The 24079-nt window shown below is 57.2% G+C and overlaps 2 protein-coding genes across 22 annotated transcripts; both read left to right on the forward strand.

Annotated features, from left to right (window-relative positions):
- Nucleotides 1-504: 504 nt before the first annotated feature.
- Nucleotides 505-16021, forward strand: CUNH1orf159 (chromosome unknown C1orf159 homolog). 21 transcript variants are annotated; one of them, XM_048783851.1, is made up of 14 exons: nucleotides 701-1834; nucleotides 3146-3517; nucleotides 6193-6344; nucleotides 7235-7359; nucleotides 7630-7726; nucleotides 9721-9820; nucleotides 10709-10804; nucleotides 11092-11157; nucleotides 12225-12340; nucleotides 12452-12506; nucleotides 12604-12738; nucleotides 13444-13469; nucleotides 13563-13593; nucleotides 14882-16021. In XM_048783851.1, exons 5-14 carry the CDS (start codon nucleotides 7655-7657, stop codon nucleotides 14977-14979), a joined length of 795 nt encoding a protein of 264 aa, XP_048639808.1. In that variant the 5' UTR covers nucleotides 701-1834; nucleotides 3146-3517; nucleotides 6193-6344; nucleotides 7235-7359; nucleotides 7630-7654; the 3' UTR covers nucleotides 14980-16021. The 21 variants fall into 21 exon arrangements, with proteins under 21 accessions (XP_015357032.1, XP_015357035.1, XP_048639811.1 ...); XM_048783862.1 differs by lacking the exon at nucleotides 3146-3517 and adding an exon at nucleotides 8869-9113 and having other exon boundaries at nucleotides 9745-9820; XM_048783852.1 differs by lacking the exon at nucleotides 3146-3517 and having other exon boundaries at nucleotides 701-1064; nucleotides 1770-1834.
- Nucleotides 16022-17623: 1602 nt separating this feature from the next.
- On the forward strand, nucleotides 17624-22817 carry Rnf223 (ring finger protein 223). Its single transcript, XM_015501557.2, has 3 exons — nucleotides 17624-17837; nucleotides 20147-20347; nucleotides 21654-22817. The coding sequence occupies exon 3, from the start codon at nucleotides 21663-21665 to the stop codon at nucleotides 22389-22391; it is 729 nt and encodes a 242-aa protein (XP_015357043.1). The 5' UTR covers nucleotides 17624-17837; nucleotides 20147-20347; nucleotides 21654-21662; the 3' UTR covers nucleotides 22392-22817.
- Nucleotides 22818-24079: the final 1262 nt, after the last annotated feature.

The raw sequence follows: 24079 nt of genomic DNA on the forward strand, positions 1-24079 counted from the left end.
CCGCGGAGACAACCACCCCCCGGGGGGCCGGAGCGCGCTGGACCGCAGCGGCCAAGCCGCCGACGTCTCCACCGTGGCGGGGGTGGGCGACAAAGTGGCCAGGAGCAGACTTCGCGGCAGGGTTCAAGCAAGGCCTGCACGCAGGGCCCTTGCACGCCCCGGAGCTCGGCTTGGTGACCCGCCGGAGCCAGGAAAATATCCTAAGGATGTAGTGCCTCTGCTGGCCGCCTTGGGGTCACGATTTCGAGGGTGCGTCCTTCAGGGGCCGGAGAGCGGTTGGACCCACGAGGCGGCTGCAGGAGGCGTCGGCCTCCCGGAGCACCTCTCCTAGCAACACCCACGACAGCCGTCTCGCGAGGGATCCTAGGGAATGTAGTTCTTCTTTGCCCGCTCGGGACCCAGTCATCCGGACTACATTTCCCATAGCACTCCGCGCGTATTTCCCTAAGTCTCGCGAGAATTCTGGCCGGATCCACCCGGCAAGCGGGCTCTTGCGTGAGCCGCCGGGAGTTGTAGTCTTCTTCCAGAAGCCGCACCCGCCTGCGCCGGGGCGAGGATGGAGGAGAGACTACAAGTCCCAGGTGGCGCGGCGTGGCTGTCCGCGGGGCGGGGGGTACGAAAGAGGAACCCGGGGGCGCGGGGTGAGTGAAGGGCTGGGGCGGGAGGGGGCGGCAGGCCGGACAAAGACCGGGAGGTAGGGGTTGTTGCAGGCCGCCTGAGGCCCAGCGGACTCCCCCAGTGTCCGGCAGTCCGCCGCCGCCTCGCCCGGGAGCCGGGAGGAAGTGCGGTGGGCACGCAGACGGACTCAGGGCCAGAGGGCTGCGAGGAGGCGCCCTGGAGCCGGCAGGGCGCGGGCTCGGAGGAGGCGGGGGCGGCCCTGGGTCCCGGGGCTGCCCAGTAGTGCGGTCAGCGACTCGGGTCTCCAGCTCTGTAGGTCCACTACGCCGAAGCGGCGTTCAGCGTGCAGTTTGGGCCGGGTGTGGACGCGTTTCTTACTGCACGTCGGCAAATGCCCCCGCACCTCTTGGCTGGATTCTGAACTGCAGAGCCCTGCAGATTTGAAGGTGTCAGTCAGACTTGTCCTTGTTGTGGTCGTTTGTCTCTTAGTGTTGTATACAGGGAAGGCAGAAGTGAGAGGGGCTTCTTCGCGTTTTTTTGTTTGTGTTGTTGGTTTTTGTGGTGCTGGGTATTGAACCCTGAGCCTCACACGTGCTGGGCCGTGTGAGCTCTGCTGCTGAGCCCTACCTTCCTCTGGTGAAAACCTGGCAGACAGTGTTTGCTTGAAGGCCCAGCCTGGGCGGTCAAGGCTGGGAAGGAAGTCTCACAGCGCACCTCATTGTCCTGTTTTATTTCTTGCTAAGAGCTACTGATCAGTAGTTTGTGTTGGGCCAGGATTAATGGCTACTTTATTTTTAGTAGCTCGTAGAAGGAAACGAGATCTGGATTTTATTTTCCTGACACATCCTGCTCCCAATATTCTTCCCAAAAGCCAAGTAAGCAAACATCTTGACAGGCAGTCACCTGAGCTATCTGGTCCATAGGTAGCATCCCTGTGTGCCAAAGGCAACTCCGGCCCCCCCCACCCCCTTCCTCCTGGTTGTTCTCCCTGTTAACTTGGGTTTATCAGGTAGCTTGTTTAAAGAACAACCTCTTGCCACCATATCACTGAGGTTTTGGCACCCTTAGTGTGGAGCCACCCTGCATAGGCCCCAGGTCCAGCCCTGCTCTGGTGGCAGCAACACCAGAGGTCTAGAATTCTTTTTTTACAGCCCATCAGATGGCTGGCAGCTCTTGTTCTCTGTCAAAGCACAAGATGGAATTTTAGATCAGGAGGGTAAGTTCACCGGTTCCGAGCTTTCTGTTCTCTAGGGTCCTCTCAATCTCCCTGATCAGCAGATGGAGTGACTCACTAGAGTTGCAGAACCCAGAGAGGGGTCCCGTCATTCTCTGTCCTGGCTGACCTTAGAGGACAAGGGTCAAAACGTTGGCTGCTTTTTCCTTGGCCCTTTTACTTCCTTGACTTTTGTCTCCAAGTTTTTGGTTTTAAACACCCAGCAAGCCTGTTTCACCAGTCAGATGGCCAAAGTTGTGACTTAGTCCGGAGTTCAGTTTCCTTTTTCTCAAAGTGGACCATGATGGAGCAACCAGTACTGTCCCCTAACTCTCCTGCAGTTGGCTGTCAACAAGTTCACCAGCACCATGAATCCTCATCATGGGAATGGGGTTCCTTGGAGAGCCAGGCCTGCCCAAGAAATCTGGAGCAGGGGCTACTCTCAGGTTCCATCTGGGTTGCTAAGTTTGTTGTTGAAAGCTTGGTCTTGAGATTTTCAAAGTAGAAAATGAACTGCATTTAGTTAATTGTTGAAGTGTAATTTACGTCCAGTGAGGGGCACAGGTCTTGTATCCAGTTCCATGGGTTCTGATATACACATCCACCCACTTACTCCATGCTCCTGTCAGATGTAGTACGTGCCCGTCATCCCTTGAGGTTGCCTTTCAAGCCTTTCAGGACCGTGCCTCAGCAAGTGTTTGTGACCTGACCACTTTCTGTAGTGTCATGGAGTCACATCCCACCTACAGCTGTGCCACCCACCACTCAGCCATATGGGTGTATTTCTGGTGTGGCTAAAGAAGTTATGTGCAATTTTGGACCGTTTTTGTGGGCATGTGTTTTTCTTTCTCTTGGGAGGACAGCAGGAGTGCCACTGCCATGGCCAGGTGTGCAGTTCCTCAGCTCTGCATCCCCACCATCCAGGTGCCTGGTGTCTGTCATTCATCTCCCATGGTGTGATGATGGCATGCATTTTCTTCTGTGTATTATGTGCTCAGATGTCTGTTCTGAAGTGTCTCAAGGCTTCACCATGTTTTTTATTACTGAGTTGTGACAGTCTAATCTGTATTCTATAAACAGGGCTTTTATTAGGTAGTATTTGTCTTGCAAATATTAACACCCCACACTCTTTTTTTTTTTTTTTTTGGTTACAGGGGATTGAACCCAGAGGTTCTTTACCACTGAGCTATGTTCCAATCATTTTTAAGATTTTGAGGGGCTTCACTAAATTGCCTTGGCCTCCAGAGTCCCATTCTTTGAACTGCCTATTCATGTTATCAATAGTGTAATTTACATTTTTTTATTTTGGAACAGATTTAGACTCTTATTTTGGGACAGATGCACTTGCCCCGAGATAACGGCTCACCTGACCTTGTTCGAACTTGCCCTGAGATAACGACGGGCTCACCTGACCTTGGTGCCCTTGTAAGTTATGGGGCTACAGTGGCATCACTGTGCATGTCCCCAGCTTTGCCCCTCCAGGGCCCAATGCAGGACCCCACATTGTGTTTGGCTGCTGTGTCTTCCCCAGGCTGTGGCTGTGTCTCACTCTCTGGTGAATTCTTAGGATCTGAAGAGGCTTGGTGGAGTGTTTGTAGAACATCCTGTTTGGGTTCCTCAGGTGGACTGACATGAGGGACTGTCACGTCACTCATGGCAGACTGAAGGAGCACCAGGGGTGATCAGGTGAGGTGCTGATCCCATCACACCCCTTTAGGGCATCTCTGACGTCCACAGAATACCCCTGGCCTGGTTGAGATGGTGTTTGTAGGTGTCTGCTGCAGAGTTGCTCCTTTCCCCTGTCCCTGCTGTCTTACAGTGAGTCTCTGTCCAGCCCATGCTGGGGATGCTATCTGGGATTCCTCTGTAAAGAGTGTCTCTTTTGTGGTGTGTTTGGCCATCAGTCATGCACTTTCACCAGCGTGGACGTGCCCTGCACTGGCCATGGTTTATGCACTGTTGCCAGCCTGGACACACCCTGCACTGGCTGTGGTTCATGCACTGTTGCCNTTTTTTTTTTTTTTTTTTTTTGGTACCAGGGGTTGACCCTGAGGGGTCCTTAACCATTGAGCCACATCCCCAGCCTGTTTTTGTTTTTTATTTTGAGACAGGGCCTCACTAAGTTGCTGAGCCTTTCTAATGTTTATGGCTTTTCTTTTCTTTCTTTCTTTTTTCTTTTTTTACTACATTGGCTAAAACCATAGAACAGTGATAAATAATGTAATGACCATATTAAAAAGGAGAAAAAACACATGATCACTCCAGTAAATGTTGAAAAAGCATTTAATAACATTTAAACCCCTTTCATGATGAAGGAAAAACCTCTTAGCAAACTAGGAGGAGAAGGGAGCTTTGTCTGTGTGATAAAAGGCATCTGTGGAAAACCTACACTAGATGTTGTATTTAGCAGTGAAAAACATGAAGTACTTTATTCCTAAAATCAAGCAGCTAGCATTGCGCCTGGAGCCCTTACCTTGGCAGTAAGGTCAGAGGTAAAAACCAAGTTGGTTTCATCAGAGCATAGAGGACAAGTAAAACTGCATTTGCAAGTGATGTGGTTATGTAGAGATCCTAAGAAATATTTTTTTTTAAAAAAAGCTGAGTATAGTAAGTAAAATCACGAAGATCTTGGAAATAAAAGTTTATATGCAGAAATTAACTGTTCTGTTATGTATTAACAGCAAACCATTAGAAAATGAAATCAGAAATTCTTTTCTGTTTATAATCATACCAAGAAATAAAGTATTTAGTAGTAAGTCTAACTAAAGATATGCAAAACCTCTTCACTGAGGACACAGAGCACTGGCTGTGGGAAACTGAAGTGACCTAGCATGGGGGAGAGCGTGTTTGAAGTGGAGGACTTGACATTGTTGGAAGACCAGTCCTCCCTGCAGAACTCATGCAAGCCTTTTCTGTGAACTGACAAGCTGATTCTCAAACGAGGATATGCATGTGACCTAGAACGGCCCACACTGTTGTCAAAAGCGGGTTCTTGTGGCCTGACCTCTAGCTGTGTGTACGCAGCTTCAGCCACGCAGTGTCCTGCAGCTGAGGGGCTGTGCAGTGATGCTGAAGAGGACAGCAGTTGCCCAGCACAGAGACAAGTACAGCAAGGCTGGGATGGCGGTTAGAACAGGTTTACTGCAAGGCCAGGGAAAGACTGAGGGGCACCCTAGACAGGGGTGGGCAGTGGTGAGGGAGAGGAGGCCCAGCCTCCGTGGGTGGAGTGCCACTTAGCCACTGAAAGGCACAGATGTGCAGATCAACAAGGCACTTCCAGAGGCCCTGTGCCATGTGGCATAGCCAGACACAAGCTATACATGCTAAGTGACCCCTTTGTAAGAAGTTCTAGAATACAGCTCAGTGCAGTGGCATATGCCTTTAATCTCAGCGGCTTGGGACACTGAGGCAGGAGGACGGCGAGTTCAAAGCCAGCCTCAGCCACTTAGCCAGGCAGTAAGCAATTCAGTAAGATCCTGTCTCTAAATAAAATACAAAAAAGGGCTAGGGATGTGGTTCAGTGTTAACCACCCCTGAGTTAAATCCCTGGGACCAAAAAAACAAAGAAATTTTAGAAAGCAGATTTGTGGGTTTTAGAAAGCAGTGGGTGTCCGGGCCAGGGCTGGCAGGAGAAAGGGTTGCAGAGGGCTGCACTGCAGGTGCCCTGATGATGTGCAGTCTCACAGATACGTGGTGTGCATAGCTTTCCAGAACCCCCAGGTTGTGTGTTGTAAGTGGACGAAGTCTGTTGTGTGCCAATTGAACCTCAATAAAATTGACTAAGCAGTGCCAGTGTGACTGGAGTCTTGGACTTTTGGTTCCTTTTGTGACTTGACCTGGCCCTGGTTACCTTTCCCAGAAAGTGAGAAGGGACCCTGACACCAGTTTTCCCCAGGGCCTGGGGAGATCTACTGAGCACATGTTAAATGGACAAAAAGAAAGGATGAGACTTGACCACATCCTGTAGGTGAGGGGCTCCATCTAAGAGGACTAGCCGTGAAGGAGGACTTCAGGAAGTGTGCACTTTTAGTGGGGTGGATCGCTGGCACTCTTCCAGAAAAGGCAAGCGCTGCTGTAGGCAGGAGGGCACTGGACCTGGCTTCATAGAAAACTATCCTGCAGGACTGGACACTGTCTGGACCACACCGTGTGGTTACTTTGCCAACAGACCTGGATGAATCTGGCATAAAGCAAATTACAGGACAGATGTGGGCCCCTCCCTGTCAGGGGACCAGAGCTTGTGCCTTCAGTCTTTGCCTTCCTGGGCTGTGTGGACCCCATAGTCCTCTCCCCAGGATCCCCAAGGGGGAACTTGCCCACTACCCTGGGCCAGTCAGAGAGCACCGTTCCTTATTCCCCAGCCTCAAACTGGAACATCTCTGCATTCTTCCTGAGGACCTGCCTGGAAAGGAAGTGGGGACTGCTGCTGTGGAAGAGTGTCCTCGGTGCCAAGGTGTCCTACAGTGTGCTGCTCCCACCCCGCAGCTGTGTTTAAGTGCAGAGTTTCCTGGAGGTAACTAACATGAAAATATGTATCCAGCAGTGTCTGGGACATTACGCCATGAGAATCACCCTGTGAGTTAAGTGAAATTTGTTGAAAGTAATACAAATGGGGGGCTGGGGCTGTAGCCCAGTGGTAGAGCGTCTGCCTTGCACATGTGAGGCACTGGGTTCCATCCTCAGCACCACATAAAAATAAATAAAGATATTATGTCCATCTACAACTAAAAAAAAAAAGTAGTACAGATGATATCACTTCAAGGTTGTGTGGTGGGTGCTGCTAATGCTCTCTCTTATGTTACAAATGTGAGGTGAAGCCAGGCCTGCTGACCTGGGATCCCAACAACTGGGGAGGCTGAGGCAGGGGAGATCCCAAGTTCCAGGCCAGCCTCAGCAATTAAATGAGACCCTGTCTCAAAAAAAAAAAAAAAAAGGACTGGGGATACAGCCCAGTGGTAAAGCACCCAAGTTCAGTCCCCAGTACCAAAAAACAATAAACACGTTGTGACTACTAAGCCACATTATGGTCAGGTGTCAGGAGTTAGGGTGAAGAAGTCTCCTTGCACTGTGTCTGCTCCCTGGGTCCCTCCGCCCAGGACTAGAACTTTTTGAACTCTAGCATTATTCTGGACCTATGTCTGCCTGCCCTAGGGACCTAGCCACCCATGGGGAAAAAGTCTGGGTGACAATGCCCAAGACTCCAACAGAACCTTGAGAGGTGTCATCTGGTCTTGGGAGACCAGAGATGCAGTGCCCTCGTTTGCAAACGCCAACCCAGTGAACCTGTTGGAGAGAGATCAGGATGCCCCTCTGACCAACTCTGGACTCACCTTGCTGGGAAAGTGGGAAAGTGGTCTTTACAGTGACCAGCAGCAGGCCTCACCTAATGGTCTTGATTCACAGGCCTTGGACCCTGGGCCTGCAGAGCTCAACGGTCAGGCCGATGAACTCCACGCCCTCTGGCCAGGCTTTCTACTGAGCACCTGGGTGAGGAGCTGATGTCTGCAGCTCTCATCCTGGAGGGGCAGGTAAGGGTGTCCTGGACCGCACCCACAGACCTCACAAGGCAGGGACCTGTGCGCATGCCCCTGCTTGCCACAGCCCATCAAGCCTGCCAGGTCCTCCCCAGCTCTGGGCACTCTCCCTGGCATTGCAGCCCCTTCCCTTTCTCACGCTGCACCCCCCACTTCAGAGCTGCTCCTTTTGCAGCCCCGCCCCTTCCAACTATGGCTCCACCTCCCTGACATGTTCCCTTCTTTTCCTGCTTGTGTCCCTGGCACTGCCCTCCTCTCTCGCAGGCCCCGCTGTCCTCCTGCTCCTGGCATGGCACTGCAACGCTTCACGCTCCTGGCTGGCCTTCTGGTGGGAGTTGCCAGCAAGTCCACAGAAAGCGAGGTTGGTGTTCCTGTCACATGTCCAGGTGGCCATTCTCCAGGGAGGCAGTGGGCCCTTCCCCTTTAACCTTAGGAGTCTTGGCACTCAGCCCTAGGGATGATGGAGTTCCCTGCTGGGGTCCAAGGGGCTTGTATCTTGAAGAGGGCAGCAGACATGCCCCCATATGGTGGCTGTTTGGTTCTACCTTCTAGAAGACTGCCAGACCTACTTGTTTCTGTAGAGTGCACAGGGTCTCTGCAGATGCAGCCTGGAGCTGCCTGCCCACTTGCTACTTGTTCAGGAGAGCAACAGTGGGGTATCATGGCTCTGCCAAGCTGGTGACACTCCAGTATGCTGAGCTTTGGTGTCCAGAAGAGCTGAGCCAGGGCCAGGTGGCAAGAGGGTGGGGCATCCCTCACTGACCGGGCCAAGGCTAGTGTGAGGGGGCAGCCACTGGGCCTCGGCCCCTCCTATGTGGCCTTGATACTGCCCTGTGTCACTCACACTCCTCAGATGCCCCTCACTATTCACCAAACTAAAGTCACAGGAAACAATGGCCCAGCAGTGACAGTAGATCACACCTGGGGACACCCCTGCCTCAAGGTCTGTCAGCTGCCCTGCTGTCAGTGAAGGCCAGCGCTCAGCATGTGTACTGTACATGGGTTCAAGGGTTGGGCCTGAGTTCATTTCCCCTGAACGGCTGACCTGGCCTGGGCACTTTGTCTGAGACCAAGCTGCAAAATCAAGGGGCCTAGATGGAATTGCAGAGGGCATCAGTGAAGTGCCCATCCCTGTGGGGGTATGTTGGTCGTGCCAAGCCTTGGCAAGGCCCTGGCCAGCCTCCCAGTATTCATCGTGGTCCAGAAGAGTGTCCTTTTTCTCAAGACCGTGTCATTAGAACTGGTACTACAGTTCCTGGAGTGACTGATATCAATGATTCACTGACAGGAGTGTCTGCCCTGTTTCTCCCTGTGGCCCACAAGGTGAGAGGTTGAGGCTGGAGCAGCTCTGCCCCGACCAGGGAGACCCTGTGGAGAAGGGGCCTTGGCCACCTCAACTTCCCTAGTGAGGTCTTAAGGGCAGGGAGAGGAGACCCCATGAATGTACGCCCACAGCCTGGGACATCTCCCCAGGTGGGGCTGGACACCTTCCTACCCCCGTAGGTGAGGAAGTGTTCTTTTCCTCAGCCGTGTGACTGAGGCACCTGCGACAAGGGACAGACGTAGGAGAGAAAGCCTTTGAATGTGAGTTTTACATTACATGGGAGCCTTCATAAGGACACGGTGTCCCAGAGGAGTGGCGATGCTGAGTGATTGTGCGCAGGCCTGAGGAAGAGGGATGGTCCTGACCAAGTGTGCTGGATGGAGAGTGTGATCTGATGGCCATGAACCAGGATCTGTCCAGGCGGGTTGGTCAAGATTCTTCTCGGTATCTTTCTCTCCTTGGGCATGGGCAAGGCCCTCTCCCTTGGGGTCTCCTGGTCTGCCTGAGGGACAGAGGGCAGAGGAGGTCAGAGAAACCTGCTTTTGCTCTTTCTCAGATGCACAGAATTCTGAGTCCTATCACCTCCAGGCCACAGTGCAGATCAGGCTCCCAGGGCCTCTCCTGCCTGGCCTTTGGGAGTGAGGAGGCTGCTGTGGAACCTGTCTGGTGGGTCTGGGCCCCAGGCAGTTCATGTGGTCATCCAGTGTTCAATGGCCACACGCCCTGCACAGCTCAGACAGTGCTATCCTCACCTTGGAGGGGCGTCCAGGGCCACGGGGGAGAATGGAACAGTGACTCTTGAGATATGTCTGGTCAGTCGTCCAGTCTCCACCCTGCTGCATGGGATCTCCCTGGGTCACTCTGTACTACACTGAAGTTTTCCCTGGAGACTGCCCAGAGTGGGGCTCTTGCAGGGGCAGGCATGTGTCCTCACCTGCTTCTAGGCCAAGGGGGAAGGCGGGAGCCTGTTGCTGACTAGAAGAGGCAGAGCCATGAACGCTCACAGTGGACTGACAGTGTTGCCCTTGCAGAGCCTGCTATTGTTACCCCTCCAGGCCCAGCAGCCTGAGTGCTGTGTGGACGTGATGGACGCCAACACCACATGCCCAAGCACAGGCCTGTGTGGCCCAGGTGAGCCACTTTGTCATAAGCAGTCCCCTGAACAGCTATCAAGCCACCAGCCCATGGTAGGCATGTGTCCCTGCCTGCCCCTCTTCAGTGGTGAGGACAAGAAGGGTTTAGCCCCAGGACAGCTCATGTCCAGTGCTAGCTTCCAACACCCACTATCAATATTTATGGACTCTATGTCTCTGGCCTCAGTGCTGTGCTGAATGTTGGAAAGAAGTACAGGAATAATACCCAGTCGCTACCCTTACAGGAAGCTGGAAGACAGCTGCTCACATGCTGTTGGCCAGTAGGAGCTAGGCCACTCCAGCACCTGGGCAGGGAGAGGGTGGGACTTCAGGTAGTGAGAGTCTGATAAGGAAATTTGGCTTGATCCTGCAGGGAGACCCTGGGCGGGGGGGGGGGGGGACAGTACAAGGATGCAGTAGTTACAGATGAGGGTTGTATCTGCCCTGAGTGGGTCCCAGTGAGTGTGGAGTGCCTGAGGCAGCTACACGCATGCCCTGAAGGAAGTGGTCCTGGGGGAGCCGTGGTCCGTGAGCCTGGGTGGCAGGAGGTGGAGGCCAGGCCTCCAGTTCTCCAGAGCATGAGGCCACCACACTGTTAATCTCAGATTCCCATCACCAGCCTCTGGACTGTCTCTTAACGTGTTCAGCAAAGGATGCGGCCTCCTCAGCACCAGGCCTCCACAGGAATCTGGGGCCAGAGTGACGTGCTTCCTGTGGTGTTTGTTTCTTTCTCTGGAGTTAGAGCCTTTTGTTCCACCCAAACTTCCAGTGTCCGTGTTTTTGAGTGATGGTTGATTTATAAACTCAAAAGATACAGAAATGCTCCAGGATACAGTGGACTGGCCTGGATTCTGCCTCTGCTGAGAGCCGCCTGCCTTCTGTGTAGGCTGCTATAGACGCTGGAACGCGGACGGGAGCACCAGCTGCATCCGGTGCAGGAACGGGACGGTGCTGACCTATAACAGCTCTGAGTGCAGAAGCCGTATGTCTCCCAGATTGCTGCCCCCATACTCCTCCCAGGTCCTGGACTTCTCACAGGGGTCCACATCTCCAATTTTGGGGAAACTGGAGTGGCTGCCCTTGTCCCCACAGAACCACGATCCATCAGCAAATAGCCCCTAGGAGCCCTTTCTTCCTGAGTCCTGTGTCCATGAGGAGCAGCTGTGGGGCGAGGACTCTCTAGTGTCTGGTCTGAGGTTCAGGCAGGGTTGGGGTCTTGCTGGGGTCCTGTGCCTGGCCCTGGCCTCCCCTCTGTTCTGCTCCCCACAGTTGCTGCCTGGGGTGCGCAGTTCCCCATGAACAGAAGCACAGGGCTGCCTGGACGGCCACATTTTGGTAAGTCTTAATTCACCTGGCCAGAGCCAGGCCTGGGGTAGAGGCTCCTTAGAGCCATTGCAGCACAGACCCTGACAGGGTACTGATGGGCCACGATCAGACTTCAGACCCAGCCATGCGCTCTGTGACAGGGACCCTGACCATGAAGTAGGGATTTCTGAGAATCCAGTGGCTCATGAGGCTGAGGTCTGAGGGCTGAGTGTGGCAGGTACTGGGTGTGCCCTGGTGTGGGGGGGTGCCATATCCTCCATGGTCTCAGAAGGGCTGTTGGTGGAAGCCTTCACTGCCGCACCTTCTGTCTGGTCCTTGCCTCATCCCATGGCTGCCATGGCCCCTGTGACCTCAGGCCCCAGCAGGAGTCTGCCCATCCCAGTGGTGTTTCCAGGGCATAGGCTTCTAAGACGGCAGGCATATGGGCCACACAGAAATGCCTGCCACAGCACTGTCCTCGGGATGTTCCCTGTCTCTAGGTAGTCACTTCTCCCTGGCCTGCAGTCTACTTGAGTTGAGGGCCTGGTCAGGCCGGGGGTGGGAGTGTGGCTAGGAGTGGCTGGGGAGGGTGGGACCAGGTGAGAGGGAAGATCCGGACAAGGCAGGAGCTGGGAGAGGGGCCAGCACCCAGGGGGAGGGCACCATAGTCAGGGAGTGAACCCAGCTCCAGAGCAAGGTTGCCTCCTTTGCTTGAGGTGACTGAGTTGCTGTGGGGAACATCATCCCAGCCACTCATCTAGCAGCCCTGGGCTGGACCTGGGTCCGAGATCTTAGGCTCAGAGTTCTGTTCTGAGAGGCTCAGCTCTTCCCAGGAATTTGAGCCTGGCCTTTTCCTCCCCAGAAAATATGTTTGAGCTCCAAGGTGGCCTCAGGCCCAGCACTGGCCTGGACTGCAGAAGCCAGCAGCACAGAGCAGTGTCCCCTAGGGAAGGGCCAGCTCTGACAGCTCATGGCCTCCTATAGCACAGGGCTAGTTGGATGGCAAGGCCATGGGTCTGGCAAGGGCACCTGTGCCTCAGGGTGAAAAAGTGGCTTCCCCAGGCACCTAAAGCATCTCCTCTATCCCATGGTCACAGATTGTCCACAGTCCTTGGCCCTGAGCCATCCTGTCCTGACACTGAGCAGGTACAGATGGGCAAGGAGCAGCTGCCAGCACCCGAGAGGTAGAGTGTGGCAGAAGCACCTGCTGCAGGTTGGAGCTCTGACCCTGCACAGTCTCAGGGGGAGCCTAGGGTCTGAACTTCTGGAGCATGGAATTCATGAAGGCTTCTTTCCCTTTTACCTTCCCCCTCCCTCTCCCCAGGAAGCCTGGGCCTATGTCCAGGTGTGCTGGCCCCTTGCTCCCTGTGAGGGCTCAGGTGTGTTCAGGAATGGTGGCCTGGGTTGGGCGTGGACCCCGGGCCCCTGGCATGCCGCAGTTGAGACTGGCCACTAGAGTGGCTGATTTGCCTGTAGGGGGTTCCCACGTGGCAGCTTCCCTCTTCCTGGGGACGTTCTTCGTCAGCGCAGCTCTCATCCTCTGTGTGGCTGGGTTCTTCTACCTCAAGCGCTCCAGTAAGCTCCCCAGGGTCTTCTACAGGAGAGACAAAGGTACTGCACCCCTCCTCCTCCCACTCAGGGGCCTAGGTGCTGCCCAAAGGGACAGAGCAAGTGCCAGGACCCCTCTCTGCCTACCCGGCACCAACACTTTGGGTGCCTTCTGGGGGCTACTATAGCTTCAGGTCCTGAGAGTCCAAGGCTGGGCTTCTGCTGCTGGTAGGAGTCTTGGGGTCTCCAGTCAAGATAGGTGCCTTGGGGTCAGCTCCCAGAAATGCCCACCCAGCATTTCTGCCTTCCAGGCCATCCCTAGAGCAGAGTCGACCCTGGGTGTGGCCATCTCAGGTGGCCCAGGGAACCCCAGTGGAGGCACCCATGCCCTTATGAATAACTTGGGGCTGATGGCCACTGCCTCACTTGCAGCACCTCTGGGAACCCAGAGGATGGAGGGGTCTCTGTCCCCCACACTGGGTTCTTTGAGCCAGAGAAACCACCTGAGGAGCATGGCTTGTATGCTCTGGGAAAGTGGGAGGGAGGTTTCTGGGAGGTGGCTCTTCCTGGGATGCTTGAGTGGCTTGCCCCAGGTGCAGGCCATGAATGTGGCAAAGCTGAGACTCAGCTGAGGGCACTGCTGGGCAGAAGTGTGGAAGTGGTACCAGACCCAACCTGGATCCTGGGAAGAGCCTCTGCCTGCCTGTGGACCTCACTGGATGCAGGCAGCTGCTTGGCTCCAGGGTGATGTGCTGTTTTCTTCTGCAGCCCCAGGCCTGCAGCCTGGCGAAGTCGTAAGTAATCTACACCCTCCCGGCTGAGCGTCCTGGGCTCCGTGTCCCATGCTGAGCACCCAAGATCTCACTCTGCCTCTCTCTCCTTTCAAGGCTGCAATGATCCCCCCACCACAGTCCTCAGGTAAAGGCAGGTTATGTCACCCGGGGGTTCTTGTCTCTGGGCCAGTTTCCAAATGCCAGACCCAGGGACCTCTACGGGTTTGTCCCTAGACACACATGCCCACCTCTTGGGTCCCAAGGAGACCACTACTTGAAGGAGGGACAGGCGCTTGACAGGCACCCCTGGTGCCCATCAGCCTACATGGCTGTGTGCTGTCCCTTCCTCTTCAGGTATTGAGACTGAGAGAGGAGAACCCAACACAGGGCCAGACCTTCCCCTCACTTCCTCCAGCCCGGCTCAAGTCCATCTCTGCTTGAAGGGTACAGGGAGCAGGTCAGCCCCTGGGTCTTGCCCCACCAGGCACCCCCACCCAGGTGTGACCCACTATAAGAGGAGACTGTGAAGCTAAGTCCCTGACCACAGTCACAGCTGTGAGCCCAGAGCAGAATCACCCAGCCTCCCTCCCCAGGCCATGCTCTTCCCACTGTGCAGAGGTCTGGGCGGGGACAGGCAGCGTGTTCCTCTCCTCTGGGGCAGAGCAGTTCCTAACCAAGGCCCAGCCTACCTGTTCCAGGCAGCACTTGGCTCAGGTCTGAAGCAGCCTCATCCACAGCATCTGCAAGAGCACAGGGGCCCCAGGTGGCTGGGGCCTCATGGCAGAGTACACCCCAGGTGGCTCAGACAGCAGGAGCTCTCTGACAGCTCTCAAGGTTGGAAGTTAGAAACCAAGGAGTGGGAGAGGGGGACACTGGCTCCCAGGTCTGTGGGACCCTCCTGCCTTCTCAGCTCCTAGGCAATTAGGTGTCCCTGGGCTGTGGCTGCACCCCCTCTGTCTCTGCTCCCTCATGTCTTTTCTTTCTGCCTCCCTCTGAGGAGGACACTGGGCATGGCATTTAGGGCCCACCTGGTTGAGGCAGGAGGGTCTCATCTGAGATCTAAATCACATCTTCCCAGACTTTTTTCCCAAATGAGGTCACACTGGCAGGCTCTGGGGCTTAGGACATGGTCCTAGAAATGCATAATGCCTGCACTTTAGTCTTAAGGGACAGCCGGGCCCTGATCCAGGCCCAGATGTGTGGGTGCAGGGTCCCAGGGTTTAATGGGAAACAGCCAGGCTAGGCTCCCGGGGGCATCTGGCAGGAGGAACTGTCTCTTGACAAGTGGGAGCTCTAGGGGCAGGAGCGCCTGGTCTCTTCCTTGGTCAGAGTCGACAGGCCCCTGTGGTGCCCCACACCTCCAGCTACATCCTCAGCCGTCCTCGAGCCTCTGTCCCTGGCTCTGACACAGCTCATCTCTGACCCCATTTCAGTGCGAAAACCAAGATATGTCAGGCGCGAGCGGCCTCTGGACCGGGCCATGGACCCTTCTGCCTTCTCCACAGCAGAGGCCCGAGTCAGCAACGTCTGACCTGGAAGCTGATCAAGACTGCACTACCTGCAGCTTGGAGGCTGGAGGAGTCCTCAATGAGCCCCCCACACAAAGGGCTTGTCACCTGGGGCTTGGGACAGGCCAGACCTGGCTCCCAGTGAGTGACAGGCTGAATGGGAACCAGCCACTGGTTCTTGAAAGTCCTTTTGCTCCATCCACACTGCTTGGTTTGACCAACAGGAGCGGGCAGATGTCAGACTGGGGGCTCAGGCCACAGCCAGACCCACATAGCCAGAACTGTTAGCAGACGGCAGGGGTCACTAGGCTGCTTTGCACCTTGAGAAACCAGGGGAGGCTCTACCCTCTGGAGTCCATGGTAGCAGGACCCCTCCAGTACCCCCAGCCCAGTGGCCCCCCACAGACCCTCTAAGAGGAGTGAAGCTGAGGCCTGGCCGGCAGGCAGGACGTGGCTGTGAACCAGCTGCCTAAGTCTGAGGCCTCCAGGTCGTCTTGCTCCTGTGGTGGCTGGGAGGCCACAGCCACACCCTCAGGAGCTACAGAACTGAGTTCCCTGAGCCACTGCTGTCCCAATCCCAGTCCTTGCACCCCAGGCATGACACACTGGCCAGCAGACACCCAGGCTGGGCACCCACAGTGTCCACACATGGGTCTTCCACATCCGAATCCCCAGGTTTTCGGGCCCGTGGAAGGCATGCTGGCCAGCGGCCCTTGCCCGGTGGTCCTGTCCCAGCCATCCCAGGCCACCAGACACTGCCTGCACATGGCTAGCTTGGCTGGGGCCACCAGCCCAGGCTTCCTGTAGAGGAGGCTCGATGGTGGCCGCCTCCTACGTGCTGGGCTCAGCACTTAGTGGTCTGTCACCGTCCTCAGGTGTCCTGCCTCATTTCCATTGAGCCTGGCCCACTTCTTGGGGACGTGGCTGTGCTCTTGGCACTGTGATTCTGTGTGCAGCTCATCATCCGCGAGTGGTGGACTTGATCTCCGAGGCTGGCCAGCCACTGGCCCAGCAACAGGGGTGGGGTCCCAATCTGAAGTCAAGTCGAGTAAACTATTCAGAGCTGCTCCTTCCCTGCCTTCTCAGGGTCCTAAGGGTCATCTGTTCTTTTAAATATGTGTGGCTGCCACCCCCTTCCAGGCCGGTACCACCCACCCGACTGCCATATGCAGGGGACAGAGAGACAGCAGGATCCAGGAGTGCTACTACCTAGTTCCTAGTCAGGGGCCTCAAATCGGGGACTGCCTGGCTCCTGCCAAGGGCCCACCCCTGAATTCACCCCTTCAGCTCTCAGGGTGTCCCCCAAAAGACAGCTTGCTGCAAATCCCCTTGTTGGAGAGGGCCACCCGAGGTTCCTGGGACCCAAGATGGGAAGATGTGGGCATCTCTTCTGGCTGTGGTGGAGAAGAGCCAGGCCTGGCAGGGGCATGCAGACAGGGCCATGGAGACCTGGCAGGGATTGCCAGGCCTCATTCACACCCCTAGAAACCCTCAGGATGAGGCTACAAATAGCAGTTTATGGGCTTGACTCACCCTTGGGGAAACCCCCGTGTCCTGGCCACTTGAGCCCAGGGCAGCCGTCCCTCCTCAAGCCCACAGGTGGACAGTTCTTTGGGAGGCTGGTGGGCATGGAGGCATGGGCTGATGGGCCGCAGAACTGGCCAAGGAGGGCAAGCTGGAGCAAGGCAGTTACTGGCCCTCCCCTGGGCACTGAGAGTCTGCCCAGAGGAGGGCAGAGCACCTAACGCTTGGAATGCCCCGAGTCCTGGCCCTGCCCCAGCCCCTCTGCCCAGACTATGGACTGGGGGTTGTGCCTTCAGATACCTGCTGCCGCCCAGCCTCAGAAAGGCCCAGCCTGAGGTCTGTCAACCTGAGAAGTGCTTGGGAACAAGGCCCCCAGTAGGCCTACCCCCCATCACCTGGTTCTGGGAACAAAGGACCCCGCCCTGGAGACAGAACATGAGGAGCAGCGAGAACCACAGGACGGAGTCTGACCACCCGGGACCTCCCCAGGGCCATGCCACCCTGAGGTACCTGCAGCAGCACAGGTGCTTTGGCCAGACTGAGGGACCCCCAACGTGCTTTTTAAAAATGTGTTTTAGTTGTAGGTGGACACAATACCTTTATTTTTATGTGGTGCTGCGGATCAAACCTGGTGCCTCTCACGGGCTGGGCACTGAGGCACAACCCCAGCCCCACCAACATGATTTCTGATGGCAGGTAGGAAGGGACATTTTGTGGCAGACAGAGAAGGCCCCCTCCCTCTCTGGTCATCCTGAGCAACCTCGGCCCAGGCCCTTCTCACTCATGCTGACCTGGGACCTCTCCCTCACCTCCACCCATGGCCAAAATTGGAAACAGAGGTCACTACAGCCCCCCGGCACATTCTTCCCTAGAGCCCAGCCCCCCACCCTTCATTCCCTGCTCATTCAGTATTCCCTGGACAGCACTGCGGGAGGTGCCCAAGCTGACCAGGGAAGGATCAGCTGAGCAAGGACTCAGGTGGACCTGAGAGTGATGTCGGGGGGTGGGGGCACAGTGAGATGGGGGCTGCCTGGGCTCTGAGCCTCAGTGGAGGCTGTATCAGTCAGGCTCAGCACATGGGGGTTCTGAGCAGGGGCTATCAAGAGATCTTTGGGGACTGCAGTTTCACTGCTGAGTACAAAAGGGACAATGCTGTCCAGGCTGCCTCCTTTCCAGAGGTTGGGGACCAGGCCTGGTGCCAGCCCCAGCAGGTGGGGCAAAGGGCAGACCCAAGTGTGCCTTCCACCCCAGAGCCTGCCTTCCCCTTCCAGCTTCTGCCTGCATCCGTACCTGGGCCTGCGTGAAAGCCTCCCAGCCTGGAGCCCGCAGAGCCACGGTGACGGGCAGACAGCCTCAGGTGCAGCAACTCGGGGACGGTGGGCAGTCAGCAGAACGACCAGCACCAGGCCCACCCGGGCCTGGAGTGCCTCTCCACTCTGGCCCCAAGTACAGCATTGTCGGAAATGGGAGACCAGCTTCCCCCAGGGCCCTGGAAGTGGAAGAGCCGTGAACCATGAGCTTCAGGGTGCTCCTTCCAGGCCATGCCCTCCTGGACTCACCTGCACAAGGACAGCTCCTGTATCTGCCACCCACATTAGCTGGGGAGGGATGAGTGAGGGCCTTGCCCAGGGAGCCCCCAGGGTGAGGGGTAGGGGGAGAGGAGACAGGAGAGAGTGAGGCAGACCCTGTGTGCACACACGCACCCATACACTTCATGCATGCACAATGCTCACTCGGCCATTGTTAGGGTGCTGGTGCACATGCCCCATTCGCTCGCTTGCCTACTCATGACGTGGTAACAGGTGTGCCCCACCCACTGCCCTGGACACAGTCTGCCAAGTCCCCTCACTGCTGGGTGGGACTCCCCCCAGGCCCAGGTGGGGGAAGGCAGGGATTCTGGCCCCACCTCTGCAGCCAGGCCTGGTGCATTCCTTGGGCCTCTATGTCACACTCGCCTCTGGGTACTGACTGTCCCCTGAGGAGCCGGGTGACCTCACAGTGGCAATATTCACAGGAGCCTGGGGAGGAGGTTTCAGGGCAGCCAGGAGTCTACTTCCTGGAGGGCTTGTGATGCTGAGTCACTTGGCTCGCAGAACTGGCTCCAGGGGCTGATCACAGCACCCCAGGAGCCCCTGACCCTGCTCAGGGAGCCAGTCCCTCTCTAGTCACTACCTCCTTCTGGTCCCCACCCCTCTCTAGGACCCCAACTGCTCTCTGTTCCCCTACTTCCTATCTGGGCCCTCTCTCTCTGGCCCCCATCTCCTTTCCTGGCCCTGAGGTTTCTCTCCACTCCAGGAGCAGACAGGGACACTTAGGTCTCTTCCCGAGGTCAGGTTCCCCTCTGGTAAGGCATCACCCCCCAGCTCTCCCTCAGGCCCTGGGAGTCTTGTCCTTGAGCACCAGGATTTTGGGGAGCAACACTGCAGGGGCTTCTGATGCCCAGTCCACTGAGGTGGTCAGTGGTGCCTGCAGGCGGGTGGGCCCCCAAGGAGCAGGGGCATCCCTTGCCCTAGAATGGTCCCTCTCACATTGTGCCCTTTCCACAGGCCTGTGTGTGGGCTCCAACCGCAGAACCTGGGTTCTTGCTAGCAGTAGGGCCCACGTCCCCAGTTCGGCATCACTGGTGAATTGACCACTGTGCTTAGGCAGAAGGCAGGGAAACCTCGGGACATGGGAGGAGAGGCTAACCATGACAGAAAGGGTGGAGAGGGGCCCACGTCCATTGGAGGGATCCAGGTTGGTCATCTGGAGTGGAGTGGGCAGTACACCTCCGCTCACAATGGGCGCTCAGGTGAGCTGGCGAGGGGGTTGTCTGTGCCACTGGCTACCTGCTTGGCCCATCCGGCTTTGGTGTAGTCCCCTCACCCTCCCTCCACTCTAGCCTCAGCCCTAGGTGAACACTGACACCAGCCCGGGCCTTTTCCCTGTGGTTGACTAGAGCCCCATGCTGACTGGCCAGAGCCAGGAAAGCTGCTGCGATCCTCTGCTGGACCCGGGTCTCCCTCAGCCCCTGGTCCCTGCCCCACGGTACACAGTGCGGGAGCGGGGGAGGCTTCTTGCCCACAAGCTGCTGTGACCACCCAGATCACAAATGTCCTTGCTCTGATTTCATCCTCAAAGTTGCTGCTCAGGCCCTGCCTAGCCTTGACCTCTCACCTCACTTCCTGGACCCCAACAGAGGGAGGCTGGGCTGGAGTGGGGCCCTGGGCAGAGGCAGAAGAGTGCTAGGCGTGAGAATCCTGAGGATAGTCACAGGTGGATGGGTGGGAGGGGGTGGAGCTTCTGGGGAGGCAGGTAGCAGTGCAGGTGACAAGCTGGGCTATAACTGTGAGGTGTTTGTGGGTTCCCCTGCTTTGGGCCCACCCAGGAGCCATGGGCAGCCGGAACTAGAACAGAGTGGACAGACCTGCTTCTGCACCCACCCAAGTCCAGACCCCCATGCTGCAGAGGCCTGGGCTGACCCCAGACGCAGAACCTCTGATCCCCATGCGGCCATGCCTGTCCTGCTAGGTAAAGAGGATGGCCAGCCAATCCTGAAGCCCAAGCCACACCCCCAGCCACCCTGGAGGTATAAAGGCGCCTGCCCACAGCTCATGCCTTGAGAACTCACACCTGTCCCAGACAGCCCACACCAGGACAGGCATACGCATCCTCTACTCCTGACAGCCAAGGTACACTTGCCAGTACCTCAGGACAGCTGCTGGCCACTGGCCCCAGGAGAGACACCTGCCAGGTGGAGCAGAGGCCAAGCCAGGACTGGAGGAGAGGGAGCAAACAGTATTGGAGCTGGGGAGCCCAGAGGCTCAGAACCCCTCTGTGGTCGGTGGAGAGGATCATGCCCAGGAGCTACTGACCCCCCGCTGCCAGGTAAGGCTGCTCAGCCTGTCCTCACCCTTCACCTGAATAGGCCCAGGGCGGAGCACCTCTGTGAGGGTGAGGCCTGGTGCCAAGGAGCAAGTTCTGTGGGAGAAAGGTGGGGGAGGGCAGTCCCGAGGTCCTCCCAGGCTCGGCCAGGGCCACAGCTATCCCTGAGATGTGGTGACATCACATGCCAGGAGCCTGGGGCCCTCGTGACATCACGGTGATGTCAGGTGACTCACAGGATCACAGTGACAATTTAGCAATGCCTGCACCTTCCAGCTGCCCCCAGGACTGGCCAGTAAGCCTAGATCAGGGCCAGGAAGGCAAGGGGCCACCTCTAGTGAGGCCTCCTGGCTCCATGGTCCTGGGACCAGAGCCTTTGAGATGAAAGGCATCGTCACTTGTCTGTCCTCTAGGCAGGACCCTGTGGCTGGGGAGGGGCAGCAGGCAGGGCAGGGCAGGTGTCTGGTCAGCGGGGTCTTCTGAGCCCATCAGGGAAGTAGAAATGGCCATGGAAGAGAAGGCCCTGGACCCTTCAACATCCTGCTTCCTCTTCAAGGGGCAGCCATGACCTGACATTCAAGGGCACAGAGAGGATGGCTGAAGCCTGCTTCACCCTAGCCGGGGGGGGCATTTCCAATCCCTGGTCATGGGCACAAGACCCTGGTCACCAGCCAGACAAGTGGGCCCCAAAGTGTCCAGGGTGCAGCTGGGAAAGCCCTTCCTTGGAATTTCACGCAGGCCTTCCCAGTCTTCCCACCATCACATGGCTCCGCTGCCCTCAGACTCAGAGACCCCCACCCACTCTACTTGGCCACTTACAACTCCCGCACGTGCCGACCAACCCAGGCGCCCACTGCATGTAGTTTCACATCACTTCAGCCGCCTACAGGCAGCCCACAAGCCCAGGGCCCCCATCCTGCAGGCTCCGGGTTGAGTCAACCTGGTTGAGCTACCCACCCTCAAGCTGCCTTTCCCACAGGGCCCGTACCCCCAAAGATGGGATGTTGCAGGAGCCATCACAGACCACTGCCATCATAAGTAGAGGCAGGGGGCAGAAGGTGTCCACTGGGCCATGAGATGCACCCCAGCACCCTCTGGGCCATCTAGGCCTGGGGCCCGCTGGACACCCAGCCCTGGGACAAGTAGGGGAGGGTAGGTGATAACTGGGGTGAAAGAGCTCCAGGGGCACAGAAACTTTAGAGGTCCCCACAAGTGGACAGTGTGTTCCCTGGAATCTGGGGGCTGATGCTGGACAAGACTGACCTCATAGGATGGGCAGGAGACACTCACAGCAGCCTCTGCTCCACAGCCCAGCACCATGTCAACAGGCCAGCAGGTATGGCACACGGTGGTAGCACCCCACTGCCGGAGCAGCCCCACAGTCTCGACACCCAGGTCACCCGGCACCCCTGGTTCAGAGAAGGTGGCCTCCCCGCTGGAGTGCTCCATCTGCTTCTCAGGTTATGACAACATCTTCAAGACACCAAAGGAACTGTCCTGCACCCATGTCTTCTGCCTGGAGTGCCTGGCCCGGCTAGCGGCCGCCCAGCCCACGGGCTCCGGCAGTGAGGCTGTGCCTTGCCCATTCTGCCGGAAGCCCACAGCTGTGCCAGCTGCTGGGGCCCCTGCCCTGCGTACCAGCCGCCAGCTGCAGGCCAAGATGCCCGCACACCTGCAACGAGAGGAGCCAGTGTGGCTAGAGGGCACCAAGCTGTGCTGCCGCCCACTGCCTGCCACACCTGGCCGTGAGGCACCCAGCTTTGTGTGTGTGGATGTGGGCCTGAGCAAGCCTGCTGAACCTACCCCACCTGTGCCTCTCCCAGACCTGGCCCCACGCCGGAGCCGCCTGGCCCGCTGCTGGGCAGGCTGCAGGGACTGGCGGCGCTTGGCATTGGTCTCTGTCCTGCTGCTGGTGCTGTTCTGCATGGTGCTCTGGCCCGTGCAGTGCGCGCTCAAGACTGGGAACCTGCGCTGCCTCCCCCGGCCACCTACCGCCTCCAGCACTGCTGCCACTGCCTTCTCCCTTGAGCCCCTGGCTAGCAACTAGGGTCACCAGCCTATGGCCAGGCCTCCGATCCGCTGGGGTCAGGAGCACAGCGGCTACTGGAAATTTATCCCCTAGGACCCCACTGAGGGTCCTCATGAGATGGACAAAGGGTGCCCAAGGTCTCTAAGATTGATTGGCTCCGACAGGCCCTAGACGCTATCCCTTCCCCTGTCACACAGGTGGTGGAAGGGACCCAGGAGGTGCTGGCCTCCTCCACACACTGCAATGCATGGAGGGCTTAGTGTCTTTGAGGCCATTTCACCAGGGCCTTCCCAGGGCTCTCTCTAGGCAGGGCTGGCCCCTTCTGTGGAGGGATCAGAGAGCAGAGGCAGGCCAGGCCCTCTGCCCAGGCCACTGCAGAAACTGCCCAGATGCCCTTCTATGCTTGCAAATAGTACATTTTAAAATAAAATGTTTTTATATCCATGTTTGGTAAAACGTTCTCACTCTGTGTCCCCGCCGCCACTCAGTCCCCACCCCTCCAGAAAGCCCCCTGTTCCACCAGCCTAGCCTCTGTCCAGGTTCCCCACTGGATCATGGGTGGGACCAAGGACTAGGGGGCCAGCTCCAGTACCATGAGGTTCCCCTAGGGAAACAGGGACAGTCCCAGGGCACCCCAGCAGGTTGGAGCCTCAGCCTGGCCCAGCACCCAGTGGCTCTAAGGGGGCTTCTCTTTCCCCATCTCCCACCATGGCCATCCCTGCCTACCCCCAGGAAGTTGTGGACCCCCAGCCCCACCAGGAGAGCTGTTTAGGGAACCACAGGACCCAAGACCCCTGTGGAAACCAAGGCCCCAGGGTCCCTGAAGCAGAGGTGGTGACAAGCAGTGGTGGCCTGATGATCTAGACCTTGGGTCCCTCTGGTAGACCCTCAGCCCTCCTGAGCTAGCCCACCTGCTGGAGCAAGTGCATGCAGCTTTGTGGGCTGGGCATCCTGCCCACCCCACCCCACCCCACCCAGGTTCTGCCATGGCCCCAGGAATCCTGTACCACAAGGTAAGTGAGACCAGGAAGGCCCAGACCTGCCCGGAGGCCCAGATCCTTCCTGCTCCTACCAGCAGGGCCTCTGACGGGGCAGAGAGAGAGCAGAGAGAGAGACCCTGTAGAATCTGGGTCCAGTCCTGGGGACCATATACACCCCTGGCCCGGGACTAGGGGGGCCAGGGATCAGCCTAAAAACAGAACTGAAACCAGCTTTACTAGAGATGCCCTGATGCCACAGGTAGCTGTGAGACACAGGCCGGGGTGTCACACCCTGTCACACACAGTCACGCATATGCAGAGTCACCTCACCACCAGCAGGGCCAGGCACGTGAGTCTGCACACATGGTCACATGAGCATCTCTACAGGCTCTCATTCCACAGGCCTTATTGCACAGGCATGGTGGTGAGGAGGCCAGGCCTGCTGCCCTGAGATGGGCAGGGCACACAGGTCAGCAGGATACTAATACCGATGGTTGCAGTCATGTCAGGCATGGACTGTCCCTGTTGCTCACTTCACACACAGGCCAACATGGAGTGCCTGGACTTGAGGCACATTCAGGTTCACATGTGGTCACTGTCAGCTCTGCAGTCCTCACAAGGCCAAGGACACTGGATCTCAAGACTCTTCTCCTATCAGTCGGGTCCAGGTCTGGCACGCAAGTCTGAGAGGTGGACTCCAGCCACACACCCCCCCCCCCCCCCAAC

This window comes from Marmota marmota, unplaced genomic scaffold, assembly GCF_001458135.2.
Source record: "Marmota marmota marmota unplaced genomic scaffold, marMar, whole genome shotgun sequence".
Lineage (NCBI taxonomy): Eukaryota > Metazoa > Chordata > Mammalia > Rodentia > Sciuridae > Marmota > Marmota marmota.

Excerpts from the sequence above, each read along its gene's own strand:
- Rnf223 (XM_015501557.2), top strand. The coding sequence starts at position 21,663 with ATGTCAACAGGCCAGCAGGTATGGCACACGGTGGTAGCACCCCACTGC.
- CUNH1orf159 (XM_015501546.2), top strand. The coding sequence starts at position 7,655 with ATGGCACTGCAACGCTTCACGCTCCTGGCTGGCCTTCTGGTGGGAGTT. Across the intron at positions 10,805-11,091 it reads CAGCTCTGAGTGCAGAAGCC|TTGCTGCCTGGGGTGCGCAG; the intron begins GTATGTCTCCCA and ends TGCTCCCCACAG. Across the intron at positions 11,158-12,224 it reads GCCTGGACGGCCACATTTTG|ATTGTCCACAGTCCTTGGCC; the intron begins GTAAGTCTTAAT and ends CCATGGTCACAG.